General features: G+C 47.9%; 4 protein-coding genes across 4 annotated transcripts; 1 reads left to right on the forward strand and 3 right to left on the reverse strand.

The window, feature by feature from the left end:
* Positions 1 to 397: 397 nt before the first annotated feature.
* Positions 398 to 2,150, reverse strand: F4813DRAFT_351177 (uncharacterized protein). Its single transcript, XM_049242385.1, has 3 exons — positions 1,928 to 2,150; positions 1,246 to 1,832; positions 398 to 1,132 (listed from the first exon to the last, which is right to left on the reverse strand). The coding sequence occupies exons 2-3, from the start codon at positions 1,437 to 1,439 to the stop codon at positions 475 to 477; spliced, it is 852 nt and encodes a 283-aa protein (XP_049102136.1). The 5' UTR covers positions 1,440 to 1,832; positions 1,928 to 2,150; the 3' UTR covers positions 398 to 474.
* Positions 2,151 to 4,318: 2,168 nt separating this feature from the next.
* F4813DRAFT_315649 (nitrate transporter) lies at positions 4,319 to 6,648 on the forward strand. The gene is made up of 3 exons (XM_049240928.1): positions 4,319 to 4,748; positions 4,819 to 4,898; positions 4,958 to 6,648. Exons 1-3 carry the CDS (start codon positions 4,584 to 4,586, stop codon positions 6,267 to 6,269), a joined length of 1,557 nt encoding a protein of 518 aa, XP_049102137.1. The 5' UTR covers positions 4,319 to 4,583; the 3' UTR covers positions 6,270 to 6,648.
* An 874-nt stretch (positions 6,649 to 7,522) lies between these two features.
* On the reverse strand, positions 7,523 to 8,990 carry F4813DRAFT_315529 (Ser-Thr-rich glycosyl-phosphatidyl-inositol-anchored membrane family-domain-containing protein). Its single transcript, XM_049240926.1, has 2 exons — positions 8,530 to 8,990; positions 7,523 to 8,470 (listed from the first exon to the last, which is right to left on the reverse strand). Exons 1-2 carry the CDS (start codon positions 8,750 to 8,752, stop codon positions 7,812 to 7,814), a joined length of 882 nt encoding a protein of 293 aa, XP_049102138.1. The 5' UTR covers positions 8,753 to 8,990; the 3' UTR covers positions 7,523 to 7,811.
* Positions 8,991 to 13,382: 4,392 nt separating this feature from the next.
* F4813DRAFT_387040 (uncharacterized protein) lies at positions 13,383 to 14,905 on the reverse strand (the record flags this gene model as incomplete). The annotated part of the gene is made up of 2 exons (XM_049246506.1): positions 13,383 to 14,297; positions 14,357 to 14,905. The coding sequence occupies 2 exons, from the start codon at positions 14,903 to 14,905 to the stop codon at positions 13,383 to 13,385; spliced, it is 1,464 nt and encodes a 487-aa protein (XP_049102139.1).
* Positions 14,906 to 15,963: the final 1,058 nt, after the last annotated feature.

The raw sequence follows: 15,963 nt of genomic DNA on the forward strand, positions 1-15,963 counted from the left end.
ACTAAGTCGCGCGTGCAGGTGATTCAATTTAGCAATGCCGCGTTTTGCAGCGAGATACAATACATAGAATTATGGGGCCGCCCATAGATGCATAGCACTATTAGATAAGCGTTCAATTAATAAATCGTCAAGTAGGTACAATACACAGAGTTTCAATAGAGTTTCAACTAGAACCACGATAAAAATGCGATTCATAATTACATAACATGTAATAAGGTATTTGAGTACCTAATGTATTTAAATCATAGGTACCTATATCATGTGAAATATCTTTATTACCTAAGTTACGGCTTCCTCGGTGTAGCCCTTGGAATTTTCAAATATACATAACTTAGTAGTTAACTAGGTAGTTAACCTCTTTTCAAACTTCACCTCACTCGTATGGCATCAATTACGTGTAATAAGTAGATATTGTCTATATGTACATGTTCGCTCTTTAACATGTATCCAGCATACTATATTCGCATAACCCACCTAACAAGCATCTTGACCGGATGTCGTCTTGGGTTTATCAGCACCGTTGAATAAATACATGCCCGTCACAAGCATCTTCCCAGCAGCCGATACCAAAATGGCTACCCAAGACCCGGCGGATCGGTAAATACCCGCACCTGCAAGTGACCCGAGGACAAGCGTCGCAAGAAACATGGCACGCCTTGTACGTGGTCTATTATTTAGCTTGAAGAGTTTAGGATCGATTAGCAGGTCGATCCACGCGGCGGTGGCCATCGCTGTGCTTATCTCCGTCATCTGGAGGGATCGCGACTGCACAACCTGACTCCCAGAAGCAAATGCCAGAAGTCCTATAACTATCACAGCGTCGCCACCTTTTAATCCTGCTCCGCGTTGGTACTGCATAGCCGCTGCGCCGAATACCAAGCATGACTGGACGAAGTTGCAGCAGACGAGCCAGAGTCTTAGCCGTGGGCCAACGAGGTGGCTAATCTGACCCGTCAACCATCCACCCAAGAGGAAGAAACCCAGAGCTGACCCAATGTTTGCCGTGATAAACATTTCGCCGTTAAGATGAGGTAGTATGATGGCCAGCATGAGGAAAACCGTATTTCCTGTCTGGTTCGACGCGAAGCAGTGGTAGTCGGGAAAGGAGATGGCATCTTGCATGCCCGTACAACTAATAGCAAGCACGTGTTAGCTAACATACCTAGGTGCCTAAACATATTTATCTACTAGGATCCTGACATCTCTTCACTCTTTCGACTTTGGTTTACACGGAGAATTGCTTACAATGTTAGAATGAGTAGTTCGAACTCAGCAAACCCCGACGGACGAACGGGCTCCAACATATGGCACCACGCTCTCGAAAATATAGAATCCATATTAGACGACAAATTCGAATCAGAGCCGGACCTGGCAGTCTGTATACTATTTGATCTCCTCTGTTCGGGGTTTTGAGGGTTGTCGACTGTAAGATCTGCCATGTTTTCCAATAGGGGAATATTTCTTAACAACAAGCAACGAGAAAATTTCAAGTATCAATATTTTCGAAAGGTTATCACCAAGAGGGAAAGTTGCAAGTCGCACATAGGCAAGCTTTGGTAAACAAGGGGAATCACACCGACTTTATTGACTCGCCACAGGTATACAACTCACATATTGGGCATATTGGGAGCCGGAGCCGTTCAAATGCCTTGGTCGGTGCGGCTTCCATAAGAAATGCAACAGTCTAACCTAGCATCTTAGACATCATTCAGATGTAGTTATGAAAGAATCTTGTTCCAGGCTGTTGACCGACAACCGAAGCAAAAGGAGATAAATTGAAAGATTATCGGGTAACCAGCATCCTGATCGAGCCTGGCAACGACACCGCTTCTCTATCATAACCTTAGCAAGTTTATATCCAACTTTTAAACAACCGGAACACGGCCCCACCGAGCCGGCCCGAGATCCTATCGGACTTGTTACTTACAACGAGAATTACCAATATTCACGAACAGTTTATCAATAACGGCCGCAGGATATGTTGGTAAGATAAGGAGGGTCTCAATAAATAGTTCAAGTGATGTTGGGGCTATTGCTGTGTGAAGGAGTTTCGCAGGTCTCGCAGTGCATATCGTAGAGGTAACAGACGCTTTAAACATATTAAGCATTCACGTAGCATGTCTAGAAAGCCCTAGGTTACAGAACTAGACAATATGACTCTAGCCCCTTCAATACTAACCTAATGTCATTCTCATTCCTACGGCCAAACTGCCGATTACCGAGTGGATACTCCGAGATCCGTAGCCAGTAACCGATCCGCTATTAATATTGAGTTGCCGCAACCATTCCGTACCACTCCCGAGAATATTTCCAAGCGGCTACGACGACCGAGACGCAACTCGGTGTAAGCCCGCGGAAGCAGTATGGAATTGCCGCGGGAGAACCGATCAAATTATTATTATTATTATCATTATTATTATAGCAGGAACACAACGACATCCGTAATCGCCTAGACCGAGCGGTGAGAAAGAAATAAGAAACGTAGCGCCCAGTTCCAATTGAAGGGACACTCCATATTTCCTACCCAGCGATGATTTCATCGTGGGAAATGCCGAAACCCATATGTACTAAGACGCAAATCCCAAAACGCAATGCGCAACGTTCTCTCAAACATTCATTGTTTACAAGCCCCAGTAGGGAATTGTCTATCCGGGCCAGATATAATAGAATGCATCTAGTCGTCGACTACTAGTATTCACCCACGCAATTGAAAAAAAAAAATCGTTACATCGTATATTCGGAACGCAGGTACACAAAGGTCGTAGTTTGGTTAACCGAGTAAACATTCGTAAGGCTGAAGTGTATGCACACCAAAACTATACATAGTATGCTATACATAGTATACCTAGGCACACCAACCCAGGTCACAGGTATGTACCTTGTACGTGGGGGACGGGGGACAAAGGAAACAGGGGATAGGTAACCAATTTGGTGGACAATTTGGTGGAGATCTCCCCTATCTATGTACCTAGGTAAGGACCTCTTCAGCAACAAATGTCGCTAAATAATCGAAATACTACCTAACCTAGATGCCTAAGGTTAGGTATCTACATAGACGCTTTATAACTACTAACACCTTAGCATCGAGTCGTTCAGATCAATATCTGGGGTTTCATCTCCATTTATCTGTCTACCTTAGGTAGTTATTCGACCAGGTAGGTAAGTCCCATACCACGCTCGTAGGGTGGTAATTACGCCCTCCTCGTCTAACCTCGTCTAACCTCGATGCTGACACGCTGACACTTTGCAAGGATACTTACATCTTACATCTCAACGCGCCAGTCGTTTGGGCTCGTCCAACGCCTCGGATTCTGAGCGGCCAAGGGACTGGTTGGTTGCACCCACCGTATGTGCACATTGCGCATGAAAGATAAATTCCTACCCCGGATTGATCTTTCGACAAATCTGCGACCCGGAACTAATTCAAGCCACGTTCCCGCGGAGATCGCAGGCCGTGGTCTGTCCTGAACTCATAGGCCACTGACGACTCTCGTCCTTATCTCTAGGCTGGGCGGACTCGTCGTCAAATAAGGCTTAGCCCTGCCATTGTCGATCCTGGGCTCCTTCTGATAAGATAAGAAGCTATTGGCATTAGCGTTGGCTGCCGTGCCCCTTGACTAGTTGTCTGGGCTTGTGCGAATATCCGCGTGTTTACTTGCTTTTACGACGGGAACTTATCGCCTTCATGTCATGTCTGATTCGCTGTCAGAAGCTCTCTTTCAGGTGCGTGTCCGGGCCAATTTATAATACCGGAAAGGCAAAGTTGGCCTGCGAATGTCGCTCTTTTTTGTTGTTGTTGATATCTGGGTCGTCGAGTTTATCGTTAGTAAACGAGGTTCGCCGGACGAGGTCATAGTAGAGTTTTATAAACTCGAATCGGCGGTGTGTATATACGGCAGGTTATTCGAGAACGGTACGATACCGTGTAATATCTCCGGCTGCCTGCTTCGCATCTCCGTCAGTAAGCCACTGGCGCTATCGATGTACGTCGAGAATATCTAGCGCGGTTAGGTAGAGGATGTCCTGTTAGTCGTCAGGAATACGCTAATGCCTACGTTTTAGTAAAAACATCGTCAGCTTACATCTTTTCAGGCCTGTCAAGACCAGCTTCTAGCCGTAGCTGCCTTTTCTCTTGCACCAACGATAGAAAGGAGCCTCCTTGACATTATACATCTCATCATCACCTCAACGGTCATTGGGCGATTCTGTCACGCCACCTCCTTAGCACTTGGCTCACGCGTTTCCGCTCGGCACATCAGAAGTTTATCTGTCAGGAGAATCTTCCGCGGAAAACATCCGTGAAGTCGTATGGTGGGGTCCGTTACTCTAGACCCGCCCCAGAGACGATTCGTCCGGAGATGCTCAGTTACACGGGAAGTCCATTCACTAATCTAGGAGTATATGCTATTGGATCAGAGGAGTATATACATTGCCCCTTTCAACCCACCAAATTTCTGTTTATACCAGTTAGTAGTCGCCATCGCTATAAACTTTGTGTTGAAACCCAACCGGTCAGCCCCTTTGTGAGAGTCTACGAATTACAAGCGTAAGATTTCTTAGGGCTTAGGCTTATAACGCTCAAGATGAAGCTGTCCTACCTCTGGGCCGCCCCGGAAGTGGATCCTATTAACCGCAAGGCCCGCTCCGTCCCCGTTTTAAATGTTTTTAATGTCTACGGGCGTGTATTCTTCTTCTCCTGGTGGGGATTTATGGTAGCCTTTTGGGCGTGGTATGCCTTTCCACCACTGGTTAGTATCCCGATCTTCTAAGAAACTCCACGCAAAAGGAGGCGAGTAACTGACACTACGCACTTCGTAGTTGACGCATACCATCAAAGCCAACCTTCATCTTACCTCGGCCGAGATTGCCAATTCCAACATCGTCTCGTTGTGTGCTACGTATGTGTTTTATAATTACCCTGGTTCCATGGTCCCCTTTCGGAGCTGACATATTGGAGATTGTTGATTCGATTTGCGGCTGGTCCTGCTTGCGATCGGTTCGGGCCTCGTTGGGTATTCGCCGGTACACTCCTGTTCGGGTCGATCCCTCTCGGATTGGCCCCCCTCGTTCACAATGCCCAAGGCCTCTATGTGAGCCGATTCTTCATAGGTATCCTTGGTGGGTCTTTTGTGCCTTGTCAGGTCTGGTCGACAGGATTCTTCGACAAAAATGTTGTCGGTACCGCCAACGCCCTAACTGGAGGTTGGGGCAACGCCGGCGGTGGAATCACCTACTTCATCATGCCGGCCGTGTTTGACTCCCTCGTGGCTCGAGGCTACTCGGATGGAGTGGCGTGGCGTCTTTCCTTCATCGTTCCTCTCGTAATAACACTTGCTACCGGTATATCCATGTTACTCCTATGTCCCGATACACCAACCGGCAAATGGTCTGAGCGGCATCTCCACGCCGAGCATAACTTGGCCTCTCACGGCGGCGACGCAGTTCCTGGTCCGGCAGATAGCGTAATCGACGTCCCTGGTAAAATCACGGATAAGGCCAGCTCCAGCGGCGGGAACAGCATCCACGAGGTAGAGAGGGGCGCCAGGAAGCGTCAAAAACACGCCGACTGGGACCATGAAGCCGTCATGTCGCGAGGCGAAATGATAGGAGCAGCTAAGGGCGAAGTCGTGCAGAAGCCCACATGGGGCGTGATCTCACGGGTGACGTTCTCCCTACAGACCGCCTTCCACATATTGACATACATGTGCTCATTCGGTGGGGAGCTCGCCATCAACTCCGTACTTGGGTCATACTACGCAAAGAACTTCCCGCAGCTAGGCCAGACCAACGCCGCAAACTGGGCCGCCATGTTCGGCTTCCTAAACGTGGTTACCCGGCCCCTCGGCGGCGTCGTCGCAGACGTCTTGTACCAGGCCTCGGGCCGCAGCGCCTGGGCCAAGAAAATCTGGATCGTGGTGTGCGGGTGCATATCCGGCGCCGCGCTCGTCGTGATTGGGCAGGTTAACCCGCATAGCCTGTCCACTATGGTCGGGCTCGTAGCACTAGCGGCGCTGTTCTTAGAAGCGGGCAACGGCGCCAACTTCGCGCTCGTGCCGCACGTGCATCCGCATGCTAACGGCATCGTCTCCGGGACCACGGGCGCGGGGGGTAACCTCGGAGGTGTCGTTTTCGCCATCATATTCCGGTTCACGGGCGGGGGCACCGACTACGCTACCGCCTTCTGGGTCATCGGCGTAGTTACCATCGTGCTCAACCTCGGGCTATGCTGGGTGCAGCCCGTACCGAAGGGGCAGGTTGGCGGGCGCTGATTATCTACTACTTGGCACGCACTAGGTGGCTAGGTAGGTACTACTACGACTACACAAAAGTATCTCTGGAAACGAGATCTTGGCGTTGGAGGGTATTTGCAGGTTTGAAACGACCCCAACGCACGGGGGAAATTGGGCTGGCGTTTGGGGGGGGGGCGTTTGTTTCGGTATATACCCGGATAGGTAGTTTGTCAGTCGGATAATTAGATTACTGGGATGGGATGGGATGGATGCTACATAGCTAGGACTATTACTGGGAAATGGGAAATAGGAAAATGGAGACGACTTAGGTAGTATAGGGAAGGGCAGGGCAGGGCAGGGTATAAAAGTGTAGATCCCGAAAATAATATGAGATTTAAGAATGAATAGTTGCTTTGTTCAAACTGCGGTGTATGTGGTGGTTATTATCCTATACGAGGATGATGTCGATCATGAACCTATTTGTTAGGTGGACTTATCCCACGCTCTTCGTATACTAGTTAATTAATATCAGGGAAATCTATTAGTTACATAGGAGTATTCCTTGGCTTTTTTTTGTTTTTTTTTTTTTTTTGTTTTTTTTTGTTTCTTCTTCGCAATATCGCGAACTCCGTTCCAAACACCCGTTTCAAAATACATACCGGTACGACAGCGAGTACATACCAAGAAGTAGGCTATTAAACCGATAAACCGACGACGACGAGTGGGATGCGCATCCCCGCCAATTAAGCAGAAACAAACAGCGAGAGACTCCCCCCCCCCCGCCGAGCCGTCTCATATGTGGCAGAGTAGCAATAAAGCAAGGATATCACATCTTAACGCGGTTGTGAAGAAAGGAAAAGAAAAAAGAAGAAAGAAAAAAGAAAAGTTGCATTCGCGATCGTCGTCCAAGGCTTCCCGATTCGGGAGATGCGCTAAAGGGACGGCGATTGGGCGCTCAGGGTTGCAATTGCAAATGCGATGCAGCGCGATAACCTTAACCTAATCGATTGTACAATATCTTGTCACACAGGCGCCGCACCACGTGGATATGACATCGACGGACAGGATTAGTTTAAACCCTTTGATACCTAGACTTGGTTGAAACTTGACTTGAATTTTCAACAACATCGATGTTGTTTATCGTAACTGCGATAATTCCATAGCTGTGTGTCAATTATACAATAACACCCATCACTAATACAGAAATACAAAATTTACCTCAGGTAAAAAGGCAATTATTGTTTATTATGAACTACTCGAACTAATACATATTCAACACAAAAATACTTCACAGGTAAATAACAGGTATCCAGCTCAACATCACGTGCACACGAAGACAAAGAACAATGAGTTTTTAGGGGGTATATTCAGGTACAGCAGCTGCCTATATTGACATATTCAGTGGTATGACGATATCCATCGTATCCAACCTAATGCCCGCATCTACAGCCGGTGCCACTCAGAAAGGTATCTCGGTATGTGGTCAATTAGTTCATTAGTTCCAATCCCTTGCTCTCGCCGGCAAAACAACCAAATTTATTAAAAACGTCATCGCGAACGGAAAACAGATGCGATTCCACCTTACATGCCGAGGAGGGCGAAAGCAAGACCACCGACCAAGGCCAGGGAGCCGGCAGCAACGTTGCTGGCACCAGCGGTGGGGATGGAGGGGGGGGCCGAGGTGGTGACGCTGGCGCTAGGGACAGGGGTCACAACGGAGTAGCTGGAGCTGGTGATGATGGTCGTGGGGTAGGTGGGAACGTGAACGGTGGTGGACAGGTTGCCGGAGGTGACCGCAGTAGGGTAGGTCGGGACCTTGGGAGTGCTGACAACGATGGTGGTGTTGCTGACGACGGTGCTGCTGCTGCTAGGGGCGGGAGCAGTAGGGTACGCCGGGGGAGCCGTGGGGTAAGAGGGAGGAGCAGAGCTGCTAGTAGAGCTGATGACGGAGCTGCTGCTGCTGCTGCTGCTGGGCAAGGTAGGGTAACCTTGGGTAGGGTAGCCCTCAGTAGGGTAGCCACCAGCAGCAGTGCTGCTAGAGGCGACCGAAGCGACCGAGGCGCTGCTCTTGGGAGTCTCTCCAGCACCGGAGCTGCACGATGGACCAGCGATGGCGAACGGGAAGCTGTACTGGAAAGTCGCAGAGTTGGCAACAGAGGAGATCCTGATACCGTAGGTCTTGTCGGTGCCGAGCGCACAGTCAACCTTCCAGGAGAAGGTACCCTGAGAAACCTCAACAGCTAAATTTCTTGTTAATACCAGTTCATCAACAGTTTCAATATTGGTATTGTTCACTTACTTGCGAGGACCGGGCCAGGAGTCAGAGTGGTAGGAGTCTCACCACCGAGAAGGGTGATGGTAGCAGGGCCAGTGTATTGGCCAGGCTGCCACTGGATGGTGAAGGTCTGGCCAGAGGGGACCTTCTGACCATCAGCGGGAGAGGTGAGGACGGCGTAACCGGGAGTCTGGGCGAAGGCCGAGGCAGCAAAGGCCAAGGCAGAGGCGAAAGTAGTAGAACGCATCTTGAATATGTTGGTGGGTGAAGAGTTGGAATTACTAAAAACCACGAATACCGAGAAGAGAGCGGATTGATAAAAGAGTGAAAGTTGCCGTTGGGCTGACGCGAGCTGGGCTGAGCTGCGAAGGTTTAAAAGAGTGTGGGAGTCTGAAGACGACTTGGAAGTTTGCGGCTGGTTGGAGGAAGAAGAAAGGAAGAAAAAAGGCAGGAGGACGTGAGATAAAATGGTGGACGATATTCAGTTGACTAAGAGAGACCGACTAGGGATCGACCAGGTACAACTGGGGACAACTGGGGACAACTGAGAGAGGCACAGCTAAATCCTCTCCACCGAACCACTTAAAACCAGTCAAAATGAGGTCTTCAGCAAATCAGCAAATGTGCCTGACAGTCAGTCATGCATGGTATTTCCCATAAGGTGATCCCCTAGCCGACGGGGGCGTGCCATGTTCGTGGGCTAGATCTCTTCGTGTCTCACTAATGACGCGACAGGTATCCCACAGGCCAAATAAACAAGTAAAGATACATTCCAGCTGGCTAAACCACATGGATATCCGCCTGCCAAGATTTCTTCACTGGACTTCACCTGGACTCCATCTCCACTTTAAGGCAGCCCACCTGCCCCTAAAGTCCAACTGGCGTCGATTTGACTGGCCAATGTGCTACATGGGTTCTGGAAAGGGTAAATTACAAGACCCTCGCGAAGGAAGACCTATTAACGAATTAGCGAAAGGGGCATGCGAAAAGCCTACTTTTTTACCCCCTGGGGCCTGGGCTTGTTACCTTAGGTACATTAGGTAGTTGTAGCATCGCCCATTTAATCACCCGTAAATAACTTGGATCGAGTAATAATTGGAGCAGGGCGCGGTCACGGTGCAGCGCTGGTTAATGCCATTTGTTATATGCATGCATTCGATATTCCAAGGCTGAGTTGAGATTTCAATAATTACTTTTCTAAGTATAGATTATATATGTAACTAGTCATAGAGGTACATAGATAATTACTTTGTATATGCCTTAGTACCTATACGTATGTACGTACGTAGACATTTTCAAAGACTCAATTTCACTAACACATAAAATCGGTGCTTGAAACAAAACTTATTTAACAATTTAACAAAAAGGATTGCGCGGACCGTGGGCAATTGTTCCTGGCGCCCGCGGGCTCATCTAGGAAGGCGACTTCCTGCAGTAGCTTAGGGAGGCACTATGCAGCCCGGCTTTGAAGCCCTAGGCTGGTATAGCGGCTATTAGGTAATACCTTGTATGCATTGTACCATAATAATAATGATAATGATAATGATAATGATAATTCTACTAGGTAGGTTAGGTACCTAGGTTAGGTACTTAACCCATACCGCAATGCACCATATAATTACATGTAATTACCCAGCAGCCTAGTCAGCCTAACCTAGGACTTTCGGCGAATCATCCGACTCTTCCTAACCGATTAACGCATTTAGACATGGCAGAACTACGGTGCTTAACTTTGCTTTACTTTACTTTACTTTACTTTGCCTTGCTTTAACGGGAGATCGCCCAACTGTTACTCCGTACGAGAGAAAAGGGGGCCGAAGCAACTTCGGCTTTTGACAGTCTACGTTACACGCCGCCTTCTTCTTGTTACATCGCGGCCCTCGATGGCTTAACAGCCTCTTTTCCATTTAATTTCTCTACACGACTTTGCAGACCATCCGTCGTGGTAAGGCTGCGGTGAGGCTTTCTTGGCTCGGCCCAGATGATATTACCTAGGTACCTACCTACCTCAAGTTAGTTGATGACTTTGCATTAGGACCCAAGATATAATAGCGTATACACTATGTATTAGGGACATGCGCACTGCAAATTTTGTAAATGAGGTAATACCTGCGTGACATTGCCGTTCGCGTCATCGAACCCAACTCCACTCCGCCATAACAGAGATGTCGGGAATGACACCTCAATTTGGCGTTTGTTTGTTGCTTGCCAGCTTTCCACACGTCCCGTTCAGCCCCCGTGTAGTGTGTAGTGCCACCTATCATAATCCCCATATGCCAATACATAGTTAGTTAACCTACCTGTTAGTTAGCAGTAAAGCAAACCTGTAAAAGCACAACGTGAGACGAAGAAATAATAGTAGGTATTGTACCTAGGTTTGTCTGTCTGTCTGTCTGTCTGTCCGTGTGCGACACCGCCTAGGTTAAGACGGCTGCTAAGACGGGCCAAATATGTAAGCGAACAACATTTGATTGATTGATTGCATGGTCCTGCATTCAGTCCGATTCAATTTCACCAAGCAAGCCAGAGGAATCCTTCGCTCCGCGCCTCGCAAGTGCAAATGTCTTCTAGTGCTGACCGCCTTCCGCTGTTGGCTGGCTGACCGTTTAGGGGGGATAGGGCGGTTAGCGAGATCTAGAACGCATGTACTATGTATGTATGTATGTATGTATGTATGTATGTACACTTTCCATGTGTGGTGGCGTAGGGCTGAGGAGAACCGAGATGTAAGGGAGGGAGATTGAAATTTTCTGTAGGTATATATATAATGCCCGACGATGAAGGTTCGTGCGTCTCGAGGAGAATCGTGTAAACTACCTAAGTAATATGCGAGGCTTTGTCGTTCTTTGCCTTGTAATATACCTAAGGTATAGATAGTATTGCCAGTCATATTAACGTGTGATATATTATCCGATTAGTATAGTATGCGTTGTTGGTTTACTAGAAGAATACCTGTGTAAGTTCATCTTACGTGCATAAAGAAGGCTCCGTTAGGATTAATAAATATATTGCGTCTTATATTGTTGATTCGAGGTTGTAACAATGGATGCAAGGCAAGAGATATGTCACGTACCACAGGCTTTATCCTCGACTATCCCCTTTTATATCTCGTATGATATCTCCGGAAAGGGGAGAGTAGCATAATTCTATATGACTATTTCAACTACGTATATTATATTTCCTCCCGCGGTACACTTTCCACGCCAAATGCATGTTTGCTTGTGATATAAAACCCTTTAGCCATTCTCTCGGGCTGGTTAGGTGCTGCATGGTACAGAGAGTAATAAGGGTATGCCTTCTTCTAAGTCGCAACCTAGCAGAACACCGTAGAAACCTGAGCCTCCATGATGAAGCTACCCTAGAAAGAACATATGTTCTATTCGTACATTCTTTCATATCCTTATTTAAAAGAAAGTATTCTTTCTATTCGGAACCAACCTACACGAGGCTGGCTCATCTACGCCCATAACAGTTGACATAACATTATCCTAACCATCCGAAGTACTTAAGATAGGTAGGTATTCATTTACATTAGACATTCTACTTTAGCTATCAGAACTAGATAATATAGTTATTAAATGTAAATACAGGGGCTTATATTAATATATCTTAGGATCCTATTACTTGTCCACGCAGCAGTCGGCTCACGAGCATACAATGTTAACCTTCTACACTAGGTTGATATGCATATACTTGGTATGGCAACCTTTAAGGGGCGAGTATTTATCGATGGGTGGATTTATAGTTTTATTCTAGGTTAAGAAAGGAAAAGTAGACGTCTCATCCGCGCGTGCACGTAAGGGTCTAATAACGGCCTGAAAGTCCTCGGCGCTATGATGGTAATTGGCGATTCTTGAGGAATCGCTAGGTACTCGTCACTACAACTATAATTTACGCTATGTAGAACCACCTGTCGAGAGATACTTAAGCCCGGGTTTGACCTAGTAGGACTTATCATCTAAGGGATATTCTATCAAAACTTGATACTCGCGTCATCTAAATACGCAGAGTTGTTTAAAAAGCAATATTCTTATGACATTCCTTGGGAAACACTCACGTACCTAAGGAGTTTTTAGGCGTCACGACTTGCAGATAATAAGTTACGATTATCGAGATAAATATAGACTATAAGACACTGAAAGTGCTAATCGTCGTATCGTCTCAACATTCTTCTCATCAGTCAGCTAGCTGGCACTCATTTGCCTATGCCTATCATAGATATCTTAATTTCATGCTTGATCAAACATCTAAACTATAGGGAGTCTTCATACAAGAAGGATAATAAGACTGGTAGTAATCATTTGAAAAGACTGATCTGGAACTGATGCATTTCTCCTACCGAACGTAACTACCTAGGCTAATATGTACTACCATTACGCCATGCATATAGAACTCATGGACTCATGATGAGAACGACATCAAGGGATAACAAGGCACGTGAGGTATAGGACGACTGGATAGCAATTCGAAGAATATGTATTTGTTACCTGCCAGTAAAGACGCAGAGATCGTATGAGATGAATCAGCTTATCATCTCGCTAACGTCCGTCTGCCTGCCGCCATCAAGCGGAACTACCGCTTTTGAGACCAAGATCTGATTGCCCAACTACCTAAAAAACCACATGAAGCTACCAGCAACCCAGCCATGTACGCCACCTCCTCCTGTGACCTTCCTCCTCCCCGGGGCGATGCATCAAAGAGGTTCTGAACCAGATAACAATGAACGCGATGTGTTGAAACACAAAATGCCCCCCACGCGACAAGAAAAACTCGAAAACGACGCTGACAGCCGGCGGGATATTTTTTTTTATAATCGTTAGATACGGTGCTTTTCACTCTCTGCTCGCCATGGTTATGATTAGTGCTGTTGACGGTTGCTACGCGCGGCCGCGTGGTGCTTTAGGTGTCTCACCCAGTCGAGAATAGAGCATGTACAGTGCCATCCTGTTACATTCTTCGGTTCCCGTGATTGTTACTAGCCGTTCATTACTATTATCTTGCGGCTCGTTGATCTTAATCACGCTGCCGCTAATTGTCCGAATCTCATTGATTTTTTGACCACCCTTACCAATGATGGCACCAACCATGTCGTTGGGAATGTAGATCTGTTGAGTCATTGGCGCTCCTGCGATAGCAGCGCCGTGCATTGGCTGAGCCGGAGGACCGCCGTGAGGATGGGGGCCACCCACGTGAGGAGCGTGGTGAGGCGGTATGTGCGGTGCGGCACCATATCCAGCTGCCTGGGGTGCGTAGTGCATCGGCACACTCGGGTTAGGTTGCGGCGTGGCCGCATGCGGGTGGTAGGGTTGCGTATACGGAGCTGGCGGCATGTGATGGGCTCGGGGATCGGGTCGTCGACCGTAGTTTTCGCGATGACCAAAGTTGCCGCCAGCGGGCTGAGGGCAGTACGGAACCACTTGCATTCCTCCGGGCACGACGCCGGTGGGACCGCCACTCCGAGTGGCATAGGCCGACGCGGCGGGGCCGCCGAAGCGTTCGTTAAGTTGCTGGAGGAGCGTGCTTCCTACATAATAAGTAGCAATATGAACAGCGTCAGCTACGCCCATGACTACGAGGGAACGCTCGCTAGACAGCGGCAGGCACGAGTCAGAGGCATTGAGCCGCGCTCCTGAAGCATCTTGGATTTCACGAATTCGGGCGCCGCCCTTCCCGATAATGGAACCGATAAGCACGTGAGGGATGAGTAGTCGAAGAGGATATGTCTTGGACTGAGCGTTGGATTTCTCCGTTAGAGGCTCATTGTTTAAGGTCCGGATAATCAACCCGAACGCCTAAAGGTAACGTTAGCTGGGGTTCAGACATGTTATAAGATTAGCGGTTGGTTAAATACCTTGGCTACAGCCTCGACAGCTCCGCTAACAGTAAGTATTCGTTCTACAGCGCCCTTCTGGTAATCACTAACGGTACACTTGGCACTAGATAGCTTCCGGATATTAGAAACGTTTTCGCCACCTTTACCAATGATGGTAGCTGCTTCAGGGCTAGAGATGACAGCACGGATATGAATCCATGTAGTCTCATCGTGAGTGTTGGTCGCGGCGGCACCGGACACGCCTGTAGGACCTGAAACTGCGGCGTCTACGGCGGACTTGGCTTCCTCAACATCAGGTACGACGGTATCGCCCTGCTCATCTTTGATCTCAGCCTTATCCTGATTGGTATCCTCAGGCTTAGCTGTGCCATTAGTTCCAGTCGGTACTGGGACACTATCACCATTGCTCTCAGGAAGCTCAATATCCTTGTCATGATCTCCGTTGTTGATGACTTTGTCAAGGGCAGGCCGTTTGGCTTCAGGTTGATCAATGCCTCGAGAAGGAGAGGAGGCATCCTCCAGAGGGCGTTTAGCCGGATTAGTAGGGTGAGAAGGCGAGGCAGACATATTGTTCTATGAACTTGTTCACTCTTGAGCGGACGCTACGGTAGGCCGTTTAGACGGTCGAATTGAGATTGAATTATCGACTTGTTTTTTTTTTAAATCTACACCTTGAGGGTTTTCGAAGGAAAACGTGCAGGTGTAGTGGTTCGGAACGTGATATGGCTCAAGTACCCTCAAGTTGATGAATATTTGTATGCGGGATCTAGAGGTCAGGTCGGACTTGAAAGGTAGGGTCGATGATGGAACGAGATCGGGGTCGTCAGGTTAGGTGACGACAGGGACAACGAGAAGAGTGATATGAAAGATCCGGCTGGGACCTGGACGCTCGTGTTGCAAGGCGGAATATTGGTAGGACGAGAATGGTGATAACCTGACGGTAGCTGAGGGCGATTTGATGGAGGTAGAGGATTGCTAGCTTGACCAAGACGAATATGTGGTGATCAAGTCGGCGGTAGAGTATGGAAGGACGGACGAAGTAGACGAAGTAGGAGTGGTGGATTGGAAAGAAGTGGCACGATCAGAGAGACGTAGTCAGTTCTCAAACCTTTTACTCCGTCAAATAGGAAACACCTTAGGCAGATATCTCGATGCCGATTTCCTTTTCTTATGCTTTCTTATGCCTGCACCTTTTTTTTTTTAAAGAAGAAGCTGCCTCTCTAGTAGGTAATACCTTTTTTTGATAGGGCGGTGGAGGACAGGTCGACCCGCGTCGCGTTTGGCGTCTCGAGGCGAACTGAGATGCGCCAAAGCGATTATAAAAATTACTTCCTACTGCGGATATGTGCAGTAAAGGAGGCTTTTATAAGCGACAGAAGCTCGTTGTCTCTTTTTAAGAGAAGCTTGATTGCGAAACTACCTCAACAAGCCTCAACAAGGGGGGAGAAGGCGGGACGATGGGGGAATTAAACGTAAAATATAGTAATAGAAGGGGGGGGAAGGGGCAGAAAAAAAATATAGGTGCAGTGTTAAGTTCGCAACGCAGGCGATAGGGGGTGATACGGCTTGCGAAGAAGGACGGAAAGGGGGAGGGGGAGGATAAAGATTGAATTGAAGGAGGCAAG

The sequence above is a fragment of the Daldinia decipiens genome (genome assembly GCF_022478715.1).
Source record: "Daldinia decipiens strain CBS 113046 unplaced genomic scaffold F4813scaffold_7, whole genome shotgun sequence".
Classification (NCBI taxonomy): Eukaryota; Fungi; Ascomycota; class Sordariomycetes; order Xylariales; family Hypoxylaceae; genus Daldinia; species Daldinia decipiens.

Coding starts and splice junctions, on each gene's coding strand:
- F4813DRAFT_351177 (XM_049242385.1), bottom strand. CDS start 1,439: ATGGCAGATCTTACAGTCGACAACCCTCAAAACCCCGAACAGAGGAGA. Junction 1,133..1,245: donor GAACTACTCATTCTAACATT/GTAAGCAATTCT, acceptor GCTTGCTATTAG/TTGTACGGGCATGCAAGATG.
- F4813DRAFT_315649 (XM_049240928.1), top strand. CDS start 4,584: ATGAAGCTGTCCTACCTCTGGGCCGCCCCGGAAGTGGATCCTATTAAC. Junction 4,749..4,818: donor GGTATGCCTTTCCACCACTG/GTTAGTATCCCG, acceptor CGCACTTCGTAG/TTGACGCATACCATCAAAGC. Junction 4,899..4,957: donor ATCGTCTCGTTGTGTGCTAC/GTATGTGTTTTA, acceptor GACATATTGGAG/ATTGTTGATTCGATTTGCGG.
- F4813DRAFT_315529 (XM_049240926.1), bottom strand. CDS start 8,752: ATGCGTTCTACTACTTTCGCCTCTGCCTTGGCCTTTGCTGCCTCGGCC. Junction 8,471..8,529: donor TCCTGGCCCGGTCCTCGCAA/GTAAGTGAACAA, acceptor CAAGAAATTTAG/CTGTTGAGGTTTCTCAGGGT.